General features: G+C 56.6%; 1 protein-coding gene across 1 annotated transcript in view; it reads right to left on the bottom strand.

The window, feature by feature from the left end:
• RBM19 (RNA binding motif protein 19) overlaps positions 1-19,833 on the bottom strand; it is a 117,035-nt gene that overhangs the window by 82,307 nt on the left and 14,895 nt on the right. Inside the window, exons 8-18 of the mRNA XM_032876213.1 lie at positions 19,654-19,732; positions 17,486-17,557; positions 16,551-16,754; positions 15,674-15,804; positions 14,795-14,916; positions 14,264-14,360; positions 12,609-12,719; positions 10,308-10,508; positions 8,858-8,987; positions 1,776-1,972; positions 583-643 (exon numbers count right to left, since the gene is read on the bottom strand). Of these exons, the coding sequence (XP_032732104.1) occupies positions 583-643; positions 1,776-1,972; positions 8,858-8,987; positions 10,308-10,508; positions 12,609-12,719; positions 14,264-14,360; positions 14,795-14,916; positions 15,674-15,804; positions 16,551-16,754; positions 17,486-17,557; positions 19,654-19,732 (1,405 nt within the window). The remainder of the gene's footprint in view (positions 1-582; positions 644-1,775; positions 1,973-8,857; positions 8,988-10,307; positions 10,509-12,608; positions 12,720-14,263; positions 14,361-14,794; positions 14,917-15,673; positions 15,805-16,550; positions 16,755-17,485; positions 17,558-19,653; positions 19,733-19,833) is intronic.

Below are 19,833 nucleotides of genomic sequence, written 5' to 3'. Positions count from 1 at the left end.
GCTGGCTTGCATTTCCATTCACAACCCCATGCTACAGAATGAGGTGCCATGAGGAAGTCCATGGAATTGTCCACATGTGGCTCTGTGGGCCACAGATAGGAACTTCGGACAGACCTGTTGGCTGCCAGGCAGTGCTACCCTGTGACAACCATGAACGCTGGTTTCTTCAGTGGATACTGGAAAGCACTGGAAGATCAGGTAACTCTTGCTAAAGTAGGCTGAGAGGCGTTCCTGAGGGCCGAAAGGTTGGCTCCACAGCGTCTGATGCCTGAGAGTGGGGCAATGACCCTACAACCCACAGAGGCAGCCCCAGGCAGAGCTGGGGGCCCCCCTACCAGCCCGACTCACCACCTGGACGTCAGGGGTCACCTCCCTTCCTGAAGGCCCTGCAAGTGAGCCTTCACGTCGCTCACGTGGTACTTAGCTGCCTTTCTTATGTCCCAAACTAGCTCTGCAGCTCCTGGAGAACAGGCTCGGTAGAATGTTCCAGAGGTTCTACATCTGGGTTATCCTCGCCCCCTGCCACCCAAAGCCACAGGTCTTTTTGCGATCATCCTTTCTGACCGGTTTTGTAAGAAATACCTGCTTTGTTCTTCTTCTTGGAAACAGAACAGCTTTTCACCGTCCCTGCTTTGGAAAACACCTGGAAAGGAACGTTAATGTGTGTCAGGAGTATTTCAGGCTAACTCTGCAACTGGTGCAGGCGCACCCTGAAAGACAGAGGCAACGGATGGGGCCAGGGCCCCAAGAGGCCAGGACTAACAGCAGAGCTAACACCCAGATCACGCCTGAGGTGCAGACACTTACGGACTCTCTTAATCCTAAGTGTCAGACCCTTGGATTATCTCATTCATCCTAATCAGATCTTTAAAACCACTCTACCAGGGGCGCCTGGGTGGCTAGTCAGTCAAGCATCTGCCTTCGGCTCAGGTCGTGATCCCGGGGTCCTGGGATTGAGCCCCATGTCGGGCTCCCTGCTCAGCGGGGAGCCTGCTTCTCCCTTGTTTTTCTCAGAACCAGTCTATGGCTGTCAGCCTGCTAATAATCATTGGCATTGAAAAAAAAAAAAAAAGTGCCAAACCTAGTTCACAGAAATCTTCCCACAGTTCTCAGCCCAGCGGGGACCTTGCAGACCCTAATCCTTTGGAACTGGAGGCCCCATTTCCCTATCTCTGGCCAATTCCTTCTCAAGGGCCCCCCACCCCACTCAGGGTAGGACCCACCTGACAATTCCCAGACAACTACTTGGAGATGCCCATCTTTGTACCCTCTGCCCCACCCCCTAAGAATGCACAAACCCCCATCCCATCCATGGATTTCAGGCAGGGCTGCCCTACACTCATTCCCGTGTCTCCTGCCTGCTCCCATCAGGCCAGGAGGTTGTGCTAACATTTGCTTTTGGGTGGTTAACGCCAAAGAAACAACTGACAGGGTGTGGGGGGGTGGGGTGGGGGATGGCTTTGTTTTCTGAATGTGCAATACTAACACGCACAGACGACAGCTTTCACACTGCACACGCCTCCCCAGCCGCCCTGACACGTCCCCTTCCATGTCTGTGGGTGCCCTTCCCAGCCCCCAGGCTGGTCTGCCCACAGCTCAGGTCCCTGGGGGAGATGCCGACGGGACAGCCCAGCAGGGATGGAGGGGCTGGTTGCTGGCTGTGCGGCCCCATATCAGCGTGAACCAGATTTAGCAGCCTAATAAACCAACCAGAATGTTAGCAGACGGGCTTCCCCGCCCCACGATCTCCTTCCCCGTTCTCAGCCATCACTCACTTCCTTCAGGGTCTCCTCCGTCGTGTTGAAGTTGAGATTTTTAATAAACAGAGTACACCCAGGGAGGCTCTCCTCCTCCTCTTCCTCTTCCTCTTCCTCTTCCTCTTCCTCTTCCTCTTCCTCCTCCACCTTCGCTGGACTGTCTGCAGCTCCTCCCGCTGCTGGCTTTTCATCTTCTGGGGTCTTGTTGTCTGGCACTGGGTCCCCCCAAGACAGAATACCATTAGATGTCAAACCCATCAAAGGTCTAAGTCCCGGACCTAAAGCACAGAACCTGCTAGACCAGAGGGGTTCCGACTCTGTGCGGGAGGCATTGGGAAGGGGCATGGATTCCCAGCGACCGCGGGGTTCTAGCTGCTCTTTGGGGGAAGCTATGGGGAGACCGGGTGGGGGGTGGGCGCGAGGCTGTCCTGCCTCCAGCCACTCTTTTAAACAGAAAGGGATATAAAACACAGACCAGACGTCTGAGCCACGGACCAAGCCCCACTAATGTGAGCCTCAAAATAAATCACTGTGTGAACTGTTCTACTGAACCCAAAACCGAAGTACCGTGTTACTTTTCCGCAAAAGCGACACGGAGCGAACTTTCAAATTAAAACGGGACTCAAAACGTACAAAAAAATGACAGGGCGGCAGCAAAATGTGAACATTGTAAAACCCCCACAAACCTGAGGAATGTTACGTTCAATTAGGATCCCTAACGTACATAACTTCGGGGAGCCACACACGTAAGAGTGTGCCTTATCTATATTCGACAACATAAATTCAGAGTTGCACATGATAGCCAAATACTGGGGAAAAAAAAAGAAACAACAACAAAAAAAACCCACCACCACTCAATACTCATAAATAGGACACTAGGACAGTTACAGCGCCACCACAGGGTGGGACGATACGCGTTCATTAAAAATGATGTTTCTAAGGAATGTGTGAGGACAAACAAGGACGCTTACGAGAAAAATGAAGATCTGAACTAATAAATAGCATAAACCCAATCACGTTCCGAACACACAGCTCCTGAGAGACACACGGGGGAGCGAAAGCTGGAAGGGAAGGCAGAACGTGTCCTGGGTGTTTCTGGAGAATGGGATTACAGAGCGCTGTTGTTTCCAGGCCCCCAGCCCTCCTGTCACTCAGAAGGAACAGCATTTCAGGAAGGGGGAAGGGCAAACAGGAGGCCGTGTATCAGCAGGTGGGTGTGTGGCTGCTGCACAGGGCCAGCCGTGGTGATGTGCAGGGATGTCACCTGGGGGGTGACAGAAGGCTCAGAAGCCTGAGATCAGCACCATGACCTCTAATAAGTCCTGTTGTGATGAAATGCTTGCAGTTCAATGTCCTCAATGTCCCCAAGTCCCATGATCGGGGTCTGGGGTCACATCCCACCTCTGCACACAAGCTTCTGAGGCTCCGCCCACACTCTGCGGAAATCGGGGTCCATCTCAGAGGTTCTTCAAAGTAGTCATGAGACAGCACCCTCACACCCGTGTGGTTCTGAGCAGGGGGCCCGTCCCTCCATACAGATCCAAACCTGGCCCGTCCTGCCCAGCCCAGGCCCCAGGGAGGCAGCTCTGTGCGCCAGCTTCCGGCTGACAGACACAGCCCTGTCCTCCCGCACACCTGCACTCAAACACTTCAAGCTTCTTGGGGTTCGAATCCTCCCCGCCCACTCTCACACCGAGTACCGAGGCTGCCTCATGTCTGCCTCCCCTGCCCCTTGTGAGGCAAGCCGAACGCTTGCGAGGCCTAATTAAGCTTCAACGGATTTGTCATGAAACAACCCTTTTAAGCCCCGATGGCAACGGGTGGCCGTGATGATGTCGTCTGTCTCACATGAGCTGAACAGACAGCCTTTGCCCCTCCTGCTCCCTTGGAAGTGAACCCAGAACCCAGACCCTCACTCCAGGACAAAAAAGAAGAAATCAACACAAAGGCTCTTCCCCCAGCCAAGACATTAACACAATTTACCCAACAAGGGACTCCATGGTGTGGCTGTTTGTAGTCCACGTTCAAAGCAAAGCAGGGTGGACATAGCATTGCTAATGATGAGGAGGCGAAGCCATGCATAGTAGCTAAGACTTCGGGGTCTGAATGAGAGCTTCAGTCGAGCTGAAAACCACGACCTTCAGCTGGGAATGACATTTCCACCCCACTGGCTCTCCTTGCATTTGCCATCTCGGAGATGAAAGCCGGGGGTGGGGGGTGGGGAAGGACAGCTGAGTAGACCCCTCCCCATCCTCCCACCCCTGCCCCACACACCAGGCACTGGGCTCGATGCCCCAGGTGCACAGTCTCATTAATGACTATGGGAGCCACGTCACAAAAGTGGGTGGCCTGTGACCAACGCTGGAGGCTACTGCCTCTGAGCCCTAAATCTGAGGGATCTTCAGGTTGGGAGAGAGGTTCATGGAAGACCCAAGAGATTCTTTTTAAAGAGAAGACAGAGGTGGTGATGATGGTGACCAAGAAGGTTCGTGGTTAGCTTAAAGGGGCAGCCCCTGCTTGGTACCAGCCAACTGCTGCTGTCAGAGGACAGCTCAGGGTGGTCCCATGTGCAGGTCTTCCAAGAGAAGCTGAAAATCCACCTTTCGACAGAAAAGCCTGTGGCTTTTTAATCTCAGTAACTAACTCAATGGCCTGTGGCTTCTGTACCAGGCAGTGGTCAACCAATAAACCAAGCAGCTCATCAGGCCTTGGTGCAGTGCTCCCTACACCCAGCCCGTGCACAGCCCGCCAGCAGAGACCGCCGGCCCTCCCAAGGGCCCAGAATCCAGCCAGTTCCCGGTGTCCTGGGGGCTCAAAGGCTCCCCAGGACAGCAGCTCAGGGGAGCCCAGCCCCATCCTGACTCCCTGCCCCGTTTCTAAGAGCTATGTAAAGGGTCAGAGGCACCTGCCCCAGAGATGGGATATTTGGGTTTAGTGAAAGCTGAATGGAGCTTATGGTCAGGGTTGGATCGTGTCCATGGCAAGTGAGCTGCTCTTGACCCTGTCCAGAAAAAACAAGGGGACGGTGAAGGCGGCCAGGACCTATGTCCACCCCAGGTGTGTGGCTGGTCTGGCTCACCGGCTAATCGGTCGACCAGTAGCCCTGACCCCCAACATCAGGGACGAACAGCCAGCTTGAAATAAAAGACATGATTAAATTGGCCTGGCCATCCTCCAACAGCACAGAGGTGTCTGTGGCTTCTCTAAACCTCGGTGTCCTCAGAAACCACTTGCCTGCACCTGTAACTGCCCCTGGGATGCTGGGAGAAGGGACAAGACAAGGGGGCTGGTTTTGAGATCTGCTGAAAAGGAGGGGCCTGGAAAAATCAAGGGACCCACAGACTAGCACAGAGCTGTGAAAAGCACACAGGCCTGAGGAAGGAGTGACCCGGGTCTGACAGAGTCCTGGTGATGTCACTCAGTAGCAGTGTGGGCCACACCTCAGAGTCTGGGGGACCGGGTCCCTGTTGGCCACATCCCTGGGGAGGCCTTCTGCTCTCCAAGCGGCCAGGCCAAGGCAGGCCTGGCTGAGGTCCACACCTGCGTCCCTGTCCAGAGAGATGTGTCGCGGAGGCCCAGTGCCACGGCCGCGAAGCCCAAGGTCATTTTTTTAAAAGCACTTCTGCTCCTGGTCCGAGTGGGGAGACGGAGAAGAGAACCAAAAACGAGATGCTGTGAAACCCAAACAGATGTTTGCCAACAAAATCACCAGGAACCAGAGAAAGCGGGAAGTAAGGAAGGGAAGCGGGGCAGGGCCAGAGGGTGGGGGTGCGGCTCGGGTGGGGGGAGGATTTCAAAGCAAGGTGGGCTAGAGGGGGCTGGGGCAGGCCGGGAGGATGTGCTTCCAACTGTAGTTAGCACAATAAAACCCAGTCACGCATCGCCACATGGGGCTTTATTATAATCAGGCCGCAGAATTTACTATGGCCCCCCCTTCCCAGCTCTGGGCGCTGAAGGCTGACAGCAGAGACTGTTATCACTTGCAAGCAGCTTTCCAGGACCTCCCCCGACTCTGAGCCCTTTATCTGGAGGTGAGGGTCTTGCTTGTGGGGAGATAAAACACACTGTCCCCCTCCCTCGAGACTGGTACAGAGAACGGGGAGCTTTCCAGAAAGGAAGGAGGGGGTGGGGAAAAGAAAAGCTCCATCCATTCCCCTCCCCGCTCCCTTCCTTCGGGGCCTGAGGAAGTCTAGGGCTTGGAGGCCGGCTGAGCCCCAGCGTGATAGGGCTTGGGGAAGCTTCCGGAACGAGGTGGAGGCCCAGGCAAGGGGGAGGAGCAGGTTAAAAGCGACAGCGCAGGAGGCTGGGGAGGGGGCTCTGTATGCGATTCGTGTCAGAACAGGAACAGAAAGGACAAAAAGAGGCCCAGGAGGTGAGCTCCGTGGGAATTCACCTGGTGACGTGGGCCTCAGCAGGGCTTGAAATCAGTCCAGACACGCACGGCGCCCCGTCTGAAATCGGGCCTGCACCCCGGCCCCTCTGCCAGGCTCCGCGGCCTCCTTTGTGTGAGTCTCGTCAGCCCCAAGAGGCAGGGCCTGTCAGGGGGAGTCTGTTTGGGAGGCTCTCGACACGGCAGCACAGGCCCCGGGAAGCAGGGCACAGTGGGGCAGGCCGGACTTGGGTACACGGTCTCCGCAAAGACTCTTCTCCATGAGCTCTAGGACATGTCCGTCCACACGACCCACTCCTGCTCCCACTGCGACATCTCAGCCACCACCAACGGCCCCCGTCTGTCCCCCCACCAGGCCTCAACTGGGGAAGAGGGTCTGTGTGGCACCCACTGGGGTCACCCTGGCTCAGCAGAAGCTGGTGCTCACGGCTGACAATGGGCCACCCACCCTGGCTTCTGCTGCCGAAGCCACCAGAGACGCAGAGTTTATCGGTGCCTTCCCTGCGGGTCTCACCATACTCTCAACAGTGCCCTGAGAAGTCGGCACGGTCATCATGCCCATTTTACAGACGCAGAAACCAAGCCTCAGAGAAGGATGGCGGCTCGCCCTGCTGTGGGGCTGCGAGAGGACAAGAGAGATGGTAACCTCCCCAGGAGCTCTGAGCTGCACCCTGAGGAACCCGAAGTGCTCAGGGCAGGGCCTGGCACAGTGTGAGCACCCTTGGGTTCACTCAGCACCCTGCACTGCTCTCCTTCCGGACGCTGAGTTCCAGTGGTGAGCCAGCAGAAAGGTCCCGCCCTGTGGGATGGACTTTCTAACAGTGAAATCAGGAAGACAGACACCAAGGAAATGAGCCTGTTTATGGTTCTAGGAAGTGGGAGAGGGCTAAAACAAAGCAAAGGGTAGCTCGTGGGGCGGGCGTCAATCAGTACCCCCAGAGGGAGCCAGGACTGTCCCTGTAATCGGTGCTGGCACCATCTCACGCCACTCCTACCGCTGGGAAGGGGACGACCACTGGAGGATGACCCCTCCAACACCACACTCCTACTGTGTGCCCGAGGCTTGGGACACAAAGGCCAGGATGACCCTCCCCCTACCTTTCCAGGCAGAGAGAGGCAGAAACCTTTCTTCCTGCATCCGTTCACTCCGCCCACACACGTTCATGGAGCCAGACTATGTCTGGGGCCTCGTGGGGGGCAAGGCACCCAGCAGTGAGCAAGGCAAGGGGCCACACCAGGACATGTGCAAACGAGTGGGGCCACTTTGCACCAGGCTCAGTGGTCCTGCCAAAGAGGTGGGAAATGGGCCCTCGTTCCCGGGAAGTCTGTGCGCCCGAAACAAGGGGCTGCTTTGGCCAAAAATTATTCAGGTTCAGGATGAGCAAGTGACGTGAACGGTGTAGTGGCTGAAGTTTTTGGGGTGATGGCTGGTTAAGAAAATCACAGGACTGTGTCAAGAGAAGTCTTCCTGGTGGCCGCAAGCGGGTTTTGAAGGGAACCTTAATCCCATCTGAGGACAGAACTAGGTTGGTATCAGGGGCTACCGAAGGTTCAGATGGTAATTAGTAATTACCTGTAATTAGTAAGCCTGAGGACCGGGGAGCCTTCTGGAGCCTCAAGATGCAGGGACCAAAGAACTCCCCTTCCTGATTGGAACGAAGATACCAGACTAGGGTTTCCCAAGTGCCCCGGACCGACAGGGCTGGTCCTGAAGGGTTCACAGACTCACGACAACAGACAAGTGCAGACAGCCCCAGGAGGTTTATGGACAGAGAGGGCTATTCAACGAAAGGCCTGCTCTTTAATCTGAGAATTCTGCTCGCCCCGTTTTTGCTCTGAGATACCCTTTCTGGGAACGACGATGGTAGATGGGAGCCTTATTTTCTCAACACTTATTTCAATACATGGCTAACTCTATGGGGGGCTGGGTAGGAAAGCGGGGGACACTGCTGATGAGCGCTCCTAACATGTGGGGAACAGGACCGCCAGTCCTTCTCAAAATTTTTCAGGTCTTTGATTCTTGGCTGTGGTCATGAGCGCTTCCGCCCCCTAGGGGACATCTGGGAAACACCGTGGGAGCAAGGGCAGTGAGCTTCGGGGGGTCAGGAGCACTGAGCACTCCTGACTATGCAGTGGGCAGAGGCTGGGCGTGTGAAAACCCTCGCTATTTGCATAACCATCCTATCAGGAGGGGCCGGTGCTGCCTTGGTGCCAATGGCGTCCCCTCCACCCCCAAGTGTGAAGCATTAGCTGGGAGGTGGGCCACCCCCGTCCTTGCCCCAGCATCCCTTCCCTGCCCTGGTCTTGCGGTCATGGGTGGCTAAGGGAGTGCCACTCCAAGGACCCAGGGAAAAATCTCTCCTCCGCCAGCCGCCATCACTGGCCAGGCATTGGGGCGGGTGCATTAAATAAGAAGGTGCCCCCAGGCTCTGCTCTAAATCCCTATGGGTAGATTCTAGGGGTCTTTTTCAACCTTTAACTGGCAAATTATAAAGCTGGCTACTTTATGCCACGCCTGTAATTTCTACGCTCTGATCTTAAGAACATCTTACATGCCTATAAAACCCGAGAGTCTGAAATATGCTGGTCTCCGAAACAAATAAAGAACTTTAAACCAAGTATCTGACAGACCACAGCATTGCACCTAGCCCTGCCACCCTCCTTTCTCCACTTGCCCACTTCCACGGGACACCCTGATCGCAGCTCTTACGGGTTTCTGGCTCTGCCCTGTCCTCTTCTGCAGGTCCTGCTGGTGGATCTCGGGGTTCCTTCGTCTGCGGGGCTGAGCCGGAGAAGACGCCCACCGGAGCCCACTCCAGGTACAGGGGGGCGTGATGAAACTGCAGAGATGGGGCGGGGGAGGGGCTCAGTTCCTCCTGCAGACGGAGAGCCTGAGGCTCACAGAGTATGGGCAACTCACCCCTGGGAACGGAGCCAAGACGAGTGGCACAGTCTGGAACCTTCTGTGCTGCCTGACCCATGAGAACACCACACTCCCTCCAACCCTTGCTGCAGCTTGGGGCTCAGGGGACAGGCCCGAGCATCTGTTGTCATTGGACACGCTGGGGTCTCCGTGGGTCTTCTGTGATCAGGAGTGAAGAAGGCGAGTGGGATGGGGAGGCAGGATCACTTATGAACTGCGGCTCCCCAGGAGGAAGCGTGGAAGGGCTGTCAGAACACACCTTCTCTCCCTCCCCTGCCCACAGACCACAGGCAGTGCATGAGCACACGTGTGCAGGCACATTCTTTCCTTTTACAAAAGGGACAAACCAGACACTGATAAGCAGTCTGTGGACGGCTAAAGTGCCTGATAAGGAGAAGCTACTCACCACGGATGAATGGTCCCCCCCCCATAAAGTTATGTCCACATCCTCAAATCCTAAAACCTGTGGATTTGGGATTTTATTTGGAAAAAAAAGATCTTTACAAATATCATTAAGTGAAGGATCTTGAGATGAGAGTGTCTGAGTTATCTGGGTGAGCCGTAAATCCGAGGAAAAGGGTCCACACAAGACAAAGGCAGAGTTAGACCTGGGACAGGGGAAGAAGACCACGTGAAGACAGAGGCAGAGACCAGACAGACGCAGTCACAGGTCAAGGGACACGTGGGGCCACCAGAAGCTGGTAGAGGCAGGGAAGGGTCTCACGGAGTCTTCCAAGCGGGCAGGGCCTTGGGACAGCTGGATTTCTGACTTTGGGTCTCCAGAGCTGGGAGACAATACTCCAGCTCTGCTGTCTCAAGCCCCTGCTTTGTGGTCATTTGTAAAAGAAACCACGAGAAGGTACCATACTACTATAAATGTGCATATACACAGGACTTCTTTCTCTCTTTACAGAGAAACAGGAGACCGCCCTCTTACAGAAGTGACTTTCAACTTATTGGAAATGCAACACACCAGAGGCTCCAGGAAGAACGGCTCTAATTCGCACAGGAGTGGAGAGCCAAGGAGAGCCAGAGTGAAGCAAGGAGCCACGGGGTGCTCCCTGGGGGACGTCTAGAGGGGCCTTCTCGCATGCTCCTGGCACGAGAAGGCAGGGTCATAGACCACGTCGGAGAAGGCTGGTTTGCGACCAGCACCGCACCCGCCAGGTCTGCAGTGAGGCTGCTTGCTGGTTCGTCAGCCCCCAGCCCTCTCCCAAGCAGGCCCCGGAAGCCCTACCTTGGAGTAGGCCAGATGTCTGAAGGCCTTGCGGGCCTCCAGGGGCTCCACAAATTCCACAATGGCGGTGACGCCGCCCTCGGGCAGCAGCACGCGGCCCAGGCTGCCAAAGCGGCCGAAGGTCTCCTGCAGCTCGGCCGCCAGGGTGCCCGCCGGGAGGTTCTTGACCAGGATCACGGTCTTGCTTCGCTCGGCCGCCGCCTGCAGGCAGGGGATCAAGACACGTGGGGACAACAGAAGGGAGGATCCCCGAGGTGACCCCAGCACCTACCTGTGGCTCTCTGCACCAGGCACCCCTTTGGGACCTCAAGTGCCAGGTGCTTGGGGAGCGGGCCCCCGAGAGCCACTCCCTCAGGCACGGTGCTCCAGGGAGAGAGGTGGCTCCTCGGGGTGAGGAGGGGCGAGGGCCCCAGGTCTAGAGCCCAAGTCACACGTCAGCCCCTCCAATTCTGAGCCACGGCAGATTCTGCCAGTGCCCGCCCACAGCCCTCGTTGGATCTTGTGGAGCGTCCCCGCCCAGACTGCCAATGGCCAGGACGTGCACCTCGGTGCCAGAGGCCTTGTCCCAGACCCGCATGGCACCTGCTGCCACACATGGGGCAGGTAGGAAGGGCTGGCAAGTTACCACTGCGGGAGCAGCCTGTGACACTCAGAGCTTCGTGCATCCCGTCCTCGTGGTGGGGTGGGGACACAAGTGTGCAGTGTGAGTTCTGCAGTGATGCCCCAGGCAAACAGCCCCCTGCTATTGCAGCTCTTACTGTGATAAGCACAGTTGGTCTCCTTCCCCTGGAACCTTTTCACCCGTTCTCACTGGCCAGTGAGAACCAACCTTGAATCTCTTCAATCTGCCTTTGGGAGAAGCCCAACGAGACACTAGATACGTGGCCCTGGGAGATGTATTAAATCGGCCTCAGCCCCTCCCCTAACGCCAGGACACGGCGCCCACTTCACAGGAGCCTCGCAGGGAGAGATTTAATTACGTGCACTAACACGAGCCAAGCACACATCGTATGTGCCACTCTGTAAATGTCAGTGGTCAGTTTACTGAAAAACCATGTAGCAGGGGCACCAAAAAGGCAAGATATAATGGCGAAACTCCTGGCATATGGGGTATCTGAGCACTAGTCTCAGCTTAGCTATGAATCTAATCTGAAACCGTGGGTCAGTTGCTTTCCCTCTGGCCTCAGTTTTCTCATCTGCAAAATGGGCAGGAACGCCCATCCTGTAGGCCTCACTGTTGCTGTGAGGACTGAGTCAGGAGGAAGCCATCTGCAGGTGGGAAGGGCTGGGCCGCGGTGGGCTTCAGGTACAACTCAGGCCACAGAGGACAACGGTTAGGGCCGCGGGCTCTGGGGCTGCATTCCAATCAACACCCAGCTGTGGGACCCGGAGCACGTGACTCAGCCTCTGTGGACCATGATGGGAATACGGCAGGGCTGCTTTCCTGGGTTGTCACGTGAGGGAAAGGAATAATAAAACACAGATTTGGGGTAACTGTGGGGAGTCCCAGTAAGTGTTAGCCTTCAGCATCCGTACTTCACACATGGAGGTTGGCCTGGACAGCTGAGAGGGCTACTTGGGGGCCAGAAGTCGAGATTTAGTCTGGGCTCCTGCCGCAGGCTCGGTATTTGACCTCTAAGCTGCCACCCCCACCGCCTCTCTGGGCCTCAGTTTCCTAGCCTGTGAGAGGGAGGGGAGGATGTGAGCGGGTCTCAGCAGGCTCGTCGGACTTGGTTAACCATCTGTCATCTAAACTCCTACCTGGTGAAGGAGCATGTAGGGGTCCAGACCGCTCTCCTACCTGGTCCAAGGAAGGTCTTAACTCGCAGACTATAGGGGCTCCTAGTAAGCTACTGGGCGGGGACCCTGCACACAGCCCCCCAGAGACACCATGTGAGTCAGACGGGTTCCTTGTCTGAGCCCATGGGATATTTTCTTCTTTAGAGACAATTTAGGGATCAATAATCATCATCCTTGAAAGACCTGATCTTGAGGCACCTGGGTGGCTCAATGGATTAAGCCTCTGCCTTTGGCTCAGGTCATGATCTCAGGGTCATGGGATCGAGCCCTACATCAGGCTCTCTGCTCAGCAGGGAGCCTGTTACCCCCACCCCCCTGCCTGCTTTTCTGCCTACTTGAGATCTCTCTCTGTCAAATAAATAAATAAATAAATAAATAAATAAATAAACAAAATCTTAAAAAAAGAAAGAAAAAAAGAAAGCTCGGTCTTCAAACCCACACGAATCTGAAACCCTATCCCTGGGCCTCTAGCCACCAGTGGCTTGCTGACCTGGCACCCACCTGGCTGAAGGAGTCCAGGCTGACCCCGTTGTCCAGAAGGAAGCGTCGTACTTCTTGGACGAGCTGGGTCTCCCCCAGGGCCACACGCACGGCCACGCTGCCCTTGGTCTCCTATGGGAGGGGAGGGGGTAGAGGCCCTGTTAGCTGGCGGGCTGGTGACAGGTCAGCTGTTCCATCTCCCAACAGCCTGAGAAGATGGCTGGATGGGGCTGGGCCCTGCCATCGCCCCGCATGGACCCACAGTGATCTTGTGGCTCGGGCTGCTGGGTCTCTCACAGTAAATCAAGAGCCCCATGCCTCCCACTCCAGCTTCACTCCCCACCCTCCATTTTAGCCGAGCAGGCCAACCTCAGCACCACCTTGGGTCTCTATACTCGCTGACCTCCGCCTACATGGTGCTTACCCACAATCCCTCCCTCCACCCAGTTTTTGCCTAGATGTCACTTTGCTGACTGGTGACCCTCACTCTCACACCCCCTCTCCTACTCTGCTTAACCTTCCCAGCCATCACGGGTGTGCTGCACCTGTTTACACGTCTTCCTTCTCTGGAAGGTTCTAGAAGAGCCAGCCTTCCTGTGTGGGGTGCCTGTGGGATCTGAACTGGCCGCATGCCTCCTAAGTGGCTAAGGCCTGGAGCTGACCGGCCCAACGTGGGGACCACGCGCCACATCTGGCCACTGAACACTACAAACGTGGCGCGTGAGCATCCAGAAGTGCTCGGAGTATAGAACATGTGCTGGATCTTCAAAACTTAGTGAGAAAGCAAAAGGCAAAGGGATCTTGTCATCTTTCACGCTGTGTATTACGTTGACATGGTGTCCCGGCTATGCTTGGGCTATACCGAATTACACAAAACAGATTATGAAAACAAACCTTGCCTGCTTCTTTTTGCTTTTTAAAAAAACGTGGCCACTACGATGTCTGCCACTACACACGGGGCACACATTCTAGTTCGAATGGGCAGTGCTGACTTGGGAGTGCTGGGCAGGAGGAAATGACAATGGGTCTGTGGTTTATGGGGCAAAACCACGATCTCCTTTGCTGATTGGCTGGAAACATACTCCAAGGTTTTGCCGAAGATGGACTTAGCCACAGTGTAAATAAAGGCATGCACATTTTAAGGAAATTGTGTGATGTAACGGGGCTGGAGAGATGAATGGGAGAAGTCAGCAAGAATCCGGTTTGACTTCGATGGGAAGAGGGACAGAGACCGATGACTCCCCTTTCCTCGTCTCAAGGACTGCCCCCCCCCCAGCTAAGGGACTGTGTGCAACAACACTTGGAGAGGTACGTGATGGGGTTCAGAGCACGGGCACCAGAGTCAGACAGACCTATCATCCCATCTGCCTTTTTCCAGGTGCATCACCCTGGGCAAGATGCTTTGTATCCCTAGGCCTGTTTCTTCTCCTGGAAAGTGGGAGAGCAGGAGCACCGAGCTCATCAGGCTGTGGTGAGGAGCACCGCACAGCGGGGTCTCTCCGGCTTGGCTCCACACAAGCCTAGGAGAGGCAGGCCTGGAGCACGGAGAGGATACTTCCAGAGAAGGCTCCTAGGACGCCCACAACTTTGGCCCCCAAAACCACGGCCCCTCCCCTGCTCTTTCTCCCCTTCTGATCAACCCAGAGCCAGGTGCGTCAGACGGGACGTCCACTCACGTGGTCAAACACTTGACTCTTGGTGGCACTGTACTTCTGTGCGATGGCGTCGGCCACAGCATTTGGGCCCATGAACAGCGTGTTCCAGTTGTGAGAGCTGAGACGCAGAGGCAGAATGGGGATGTCAGACCAAGGCTGAATGAGCAGAGTATTTTCTCCGAGACAAAAGCTCTAAGAAACAAGTTCATCACCTGCCCTTCTAAGCCCCCAAAGCCTCCTCCTCCTCCTGCCAACTTACCCGGTGTGGATGGGCCAAGGACCGAGGGCCTGGAGACATGAGCAAGGATGATACAATCCTTGACACTGGACAAGCACTTACTTTATGCCAGGGACCCAGCACTTTGCTTGTATCAGTTCATTTAATTCTTCCAACCCCAAGAAAGTAAGGCACCACTGTGATTCTCCCCATTAAGCCGATGAGGCACGTGGGGCTCAGCAAGGTCATGGAGGAGAGGCTAAACCCATCCCAAGGGGCCAGAGCACGCAGGCGGCTGGAGGAGCAGGGCCCAGAGGGTGGCAGTGGGTAAGGACCTGGAGCTGTTGGCTTTGTCTTTAGATTCTTTCTTCTTCTTATAAGACGATGACCCTGGGGTGTCCACGTCCTTGCTGGTTTCCTTCTTGATGGTGGATGGTAACACGTGGAGCATCCTTCCCTGGTTGGGGATGATGAGAAGAGGATGGAGGGGGTGGGTCCACATCCTGCCCCAAGACATTAGTGCTAAGACCCTAGTCAGGGAGATGCTGCCTCTGGGAAAACCCCCACATGGACACCCTCACACCAGAATGGGGGCCTGGCCACATGACTCAGGGAGATGTCTGACGCAGCCTCACGACAGAAATTGAGCATCTTATGAAAACCCCGCAGCAGCCCTGACCCCCTCAAACCCGGGCTCCCTCCTGGCCCCGCACTCCGAAGCGAGGGCTCCACGTGGGTGGGAGCCAGGTCCAGCTGGGCAGCCCCAGGAGACCAATAAATCACGAATGAATGAATGAGTAGGGAGAAAAAGGAGAAAGGGAGCACAAGTTGGCCTGGGCTTGAGCAGGCGGGCAAAGCAAACTACGTGGTAACACTGGAAAAGAAGAAGAGTTTCTTATGTTCTATTGTGCCTGTTTAACATGACCAGCTCCAAACTCTCCTTCCCACTTCTCTCCCAAGCGGTATTTCTGGGCACGGAGAGCATATGTGTTCATTTAACAAAGAGTTTTCAAGCCTCCACAGTGCACCAGGCTCTGTCCTAGGTGCTGAAGGGCCCTGCCCTCGGGGAGCTCCCTTCCACTGGCTCCTGTGAGGCAGCAACTTTGCACACCGTTTGCGTTTTCTTAGAAATGTGGGCGCTCGTGCTTGTGGACCCACACATCCTTTCCCCATCACCTGAGCTCAGCCACCCTCCGCCAGCCCAGAGCAGTCACCTGGAACACCTGCCCGTCCACTTCTGCGTAGGCCCTCACGGCGTGCTCAGGGAACATGAAGGTGACGAAGGCAAAGCCCTTGGGTTTCTTGGTCAGGCTGTCGATGGGGTAATGAAGCTCAGACAGAGGACCTGGGGACAGGACAGGCGTCAGCATCCTGGGGGTTGCGGCTGGGCCTGAGTGCTGGGCACCCAGCTCTTCTGGGTGGGTCCCAGCCGCGGTCACTGTGAGACCACCTCAGTGGTCGAAAGTGGCCTTTCTCAGTCCTTTACGAGTCTACCCTCCATCTCAAATGCTAACTCCGTTCCCTTCAACAGCCACGACCTTACAAACACGCAGCCCTGCATGCTGAGTTGAGCCTCAGGCCTTCCCGTTCTTGCCTGTGAAATAGCAGCGACCATGACAAACAAGACCCTATCACATCCCCTCGGGACGCTCGGCGTGGGGAGCAAGGTCTCAGACAGTGGAGCTCAGGCCGAGGAGCCCTGTTGCGTCCGCACCCCCGCACCCCTCCCGTGCTGGGACTTCACACTCCGAGCAGCGAGAGTTTGGTCAGCAAGGTCTAACTCAGGAGATCGTCTCCAAATGTCGTCTGTTCTGTGTTTAGACAGCGAGAGCAAGGAGACACAGGGTTTAGACAGCTCACGACGCCCGTGACACGACCTTCTCCCAGGAGCCCTGCTAACCCCCGCATCCAGGACATGGGAGCGCTCCCAGCAGCTCAGGGATCACGGGCCCCATCTATGGAGGATGGAACGGAGTGAGAGGGGGAAGCCGTCTGCCTGCGGTCAGGAGCTGACGGGAGGTGGGCCCTCCTGGAGCCCAGGCCAACGGCTCGCACACTACGTGCTAGGAGAGCCAGAGGTGGAGGCCCTACCGTATTTGGAGAAGAGCTGCTCCAGGTCCTCCTCGGTGCTGGTGTAGGGCAGGTTTCGGATGAAGAGCCTCCCGGAGTCGGCCAGGTCCTCCTCCTCTTCGTTCTCCCCGAGGGTCCGGCCTTGCCAGGGTCTGGCGCTACTCTTCAGGGGCGCCTGGGCCGTAGGGACGTTCTTTTCCCTGAATACCTCAATGTAGCGCCCGCCTGCAGGAGGACAGGAGTCAGGGCTCCGGGGCAGACCCAGAACTTGCCTGCGACTCCTGGGTGGTGATCCAAACTCTCCTTTGCAGCCTTCCAGAGGCCACGGCCAAGGCGAGAGTGCTGGCACCCAACTCTGTTACCGGGGTGGAGGTTCTGGGCCAGGGCTAGGCATGAACTGGAAGGACTGTCTCCCCGAATCTCACTCATCCTGCACATCTGGCTTTAACCGTGGGGGGGGTGGGGGCGGCTGCCTGGTCACCCCAGGCCACCGTGCTGTATCCTCTACCCCTCAGGGAACACTCCCTGGCTCTGCCTGAGCCAAGGTGTCCCAGGACAGCCCATCCTGGAGGACTGCCTCGCACTGCTAATGAACGGCCTCTGTGCACCGTCCCACAAAGCCAGAGCTTGCCCCCGCCGCTCCTCTGGGTTTTGCTCCAATGTCACCTTCTCACCGAGGCCCAAGCGGATGCAATCCTATTTGAAAACGCACCTGCTCCAATCCCAGCCCATCTGCTGGCTGCTTGTCTCTCCCCGCTCTACAGCAGCTAACTCCTACCACCTAAATCCTACCTCCAGCCACCTCCTACCTCCAGATGTTTTGGTCTATTCTGCTCACTGCTATATCCCCAGTGTCTAGACCAGTGTCGGGCACACAGCAGACCCTCCCCCAAAACATACAGAGTGACCGAATGAGCGAGCGAAGCCCTGCCACCAGGCGGAGGCTGGCCCCTTACCCATGTACTCCCTGTGGCATCTCAGAGCTTGCTTGACTTCCTCTTCGCTGCTCAAGTCCACAAAGATGTACCCTGGGAGGGGACAGTGACAAAAGGGAGGCTGTAGACGCTGGCAGGAGTTTCACAGGAACACCCACACTGTGCTGGCTGTTTGGGGAATCTGAGCAGAAAGTGGGGGAAAACCCCTACGCTTGCCAAGCCTCCAAACACAAGCGGACTCTCCCCACCGCACCCCCAGCCATACCTCTCGTTGCAGGCAGTGCTGAGACCCCACGGGCTGGTTTCACAGACGAAGGTGCCAACCACAGGGGGCCTGCAGCTCCCTTCTTGCCTCACCCCACCTGCACCAGGGCTCGCTCCATGGCCTCCCCTGAAGGAGATGAGCCGAGGCGGAAGCGTGTGACCAGCTCAGCCCCTGTGCGGCTGTCTCCACAAGGACTCCGTCGCTCGCCCCTCGTGCACAAACAAGCACACGGGACTGTTTCCTGGAGCGCGGGGGCCTCCCATCCGCCATCTCACAGGGCCTCAACCCCATGAGCGGCAGAGCGGCAGGGCTAAGAGACAGCGGTGTCGTAATGTGGTCCTAAGCCCAGGGGATTAGGGCTCCATCACAAGGCTCTTTATTGCCTCCTGGGATTCCTCCTTCCTCTCTGTTCCCAAAGGCAGGCACCTCATCTATCCCCATAAATGTCCCCCATCCTCTCCCTTCCCTCTCCGCCAAACTCCAGCCTGCCCCCCGGGATCCTTCCCTGGATGGCAGCAAAAGCCCCACCCAGCCCACCCGCCCCTCGTGGGCCCGGCCCCAGGACCCTTCTGTCACCAGCCAGGGACTGTTCCGTATCCAACTGCGGCCTCCCCATGCTTTAAGCCTCCGCTGCGCTCCTGTACCCCGGCTGGAGTCCATGGTCATTAGTAAGCCCCCCGGCCTTGGGCTCTTCTGAGGTGTCATTAGTAACCCCACCCGGCCTCACCAGCTCTTCTGAGGGGACATTCTGTCACTCCTCAAAAGCGTTATGCTCCCATGCCAGCTCCCTCCAGCTCCCAGGCCTCCAATACGGTTTTCTCTCAGCCCTGACAGCTCTGATAGGCTCCTTCCTGTTCCCCCTTGCCAGCCCCTGCTCACCCTGTGGTCTCCAAAGTACCATGAAAACAGGGGCACCCCCTCCTCCACCACCACCACCACTATTAACAGCAGCTCTCAGGGAGTATGTGGGAGGCGTTCAGCAGAGTTTAAATGCTGTGTGTGTGCTAACCCACTGAGTCTTCATAATAGAACGGACTAGGTAGGACTGCCCCATTGCACAGATGAGGGGAGAGAGGCCAAGCCCCTCATTCAGGGTCATGGGGCCCATCAGTGGCTGAGCTGGGATCTGAGCCCCGGCAGGCGCTCGTCACCCGCTCCTTTACTGCACTCGGATAAGTGTGCAAGGAGACAGAGCTTGCTGGCTGAACGGCGCTGCCTAGGAAGCAGGGCTTCATGCCCAGAGAGCGAGGGAGGAAACGCAGATACTCAAAGGTGACTAAGACCATCCCTAAAGCAGGGGCCCTTTCTTCCCCGAACACCAGCCCCCACAGTTCCCAACCCCTCTGCCCAGGCGGGAGTCTTCTTGCCAAGGACACCCTGCCTCCCGGTTGCTGCCTGGCCTTCCCCAGCCAGAGGCCCCCAGGGTGGCTCTCGGGAAGGCACCAAGTAAGCACAGGCAGGCCTCCAGCTCTCCAAGCTCAGATCCTTCCTGGCAGCGTGCTCCCTACCCCTCTGAAGCCTAGGGAGGGGGCTGGCCACCCAGAGCAGGGAAGGCAGTGGGGAGGGCGGCCTGGGGCAACACCACACTCCTCGGCAACCCACAGCACTGCCCATGGACTTGGCCGAGTAAAGCCCCTGGACCAGGAGCATGTGTTTAAATGGAACAGGTGAGCCCATGAGCACAAGCAAAGGCTGAGAGCAAGGACGGGAATGGGGGTTCAAAGAGGGTAGAGCAGGGGCAGCTACATACAAAACCATCAGAGGCAGACCCTTGTCCCCAGTGCTTGAACACATCCACTGAACTGGGGACACAAAGAACAAACACAGCAGCTTCCCTAAAAATATCCCCCGGGGCAGCTGCCCCAGCCTCCCATCTATGCCCTCTGTCTCCCCAAACCCACCCCACAGAGGGCCCAGGCCTTACCTGTTTTGTTCCCATGAGCATTCCTCACTATCCGAATGGCCACTGGTCTCAGGGGTGCCAGGAATTCCGTAACGTTCTTCTGCAAGCAGAAAAGATTTCCCTCCTTTATCAAGCCCGGTAACAGGTGCACCCCAGTGAAGAAACGTGGGCCAAATTTCCAAATTCAGAAAGGTCCCCATG

Source organism: Lontra canadensis, unplaced genomic scaffold, assembly GCF_010015895.1.
Source record: "Lontra canadensis isolate GAN:19392208 unplaced genomic scaffold, GSC_riverotter_1.0 scaffold58, whole genome shotgun sequence".
NCBI lineage: Eukaryota > Metazoa > Chordata > Mammalia > Carnivora > Mustelidae > Lontra > Lontra canadensis.
Note: the sequence above shows the minus strand (reverse complement) of the source record. Positions and strands in the feature narration are given on the sequence as shown.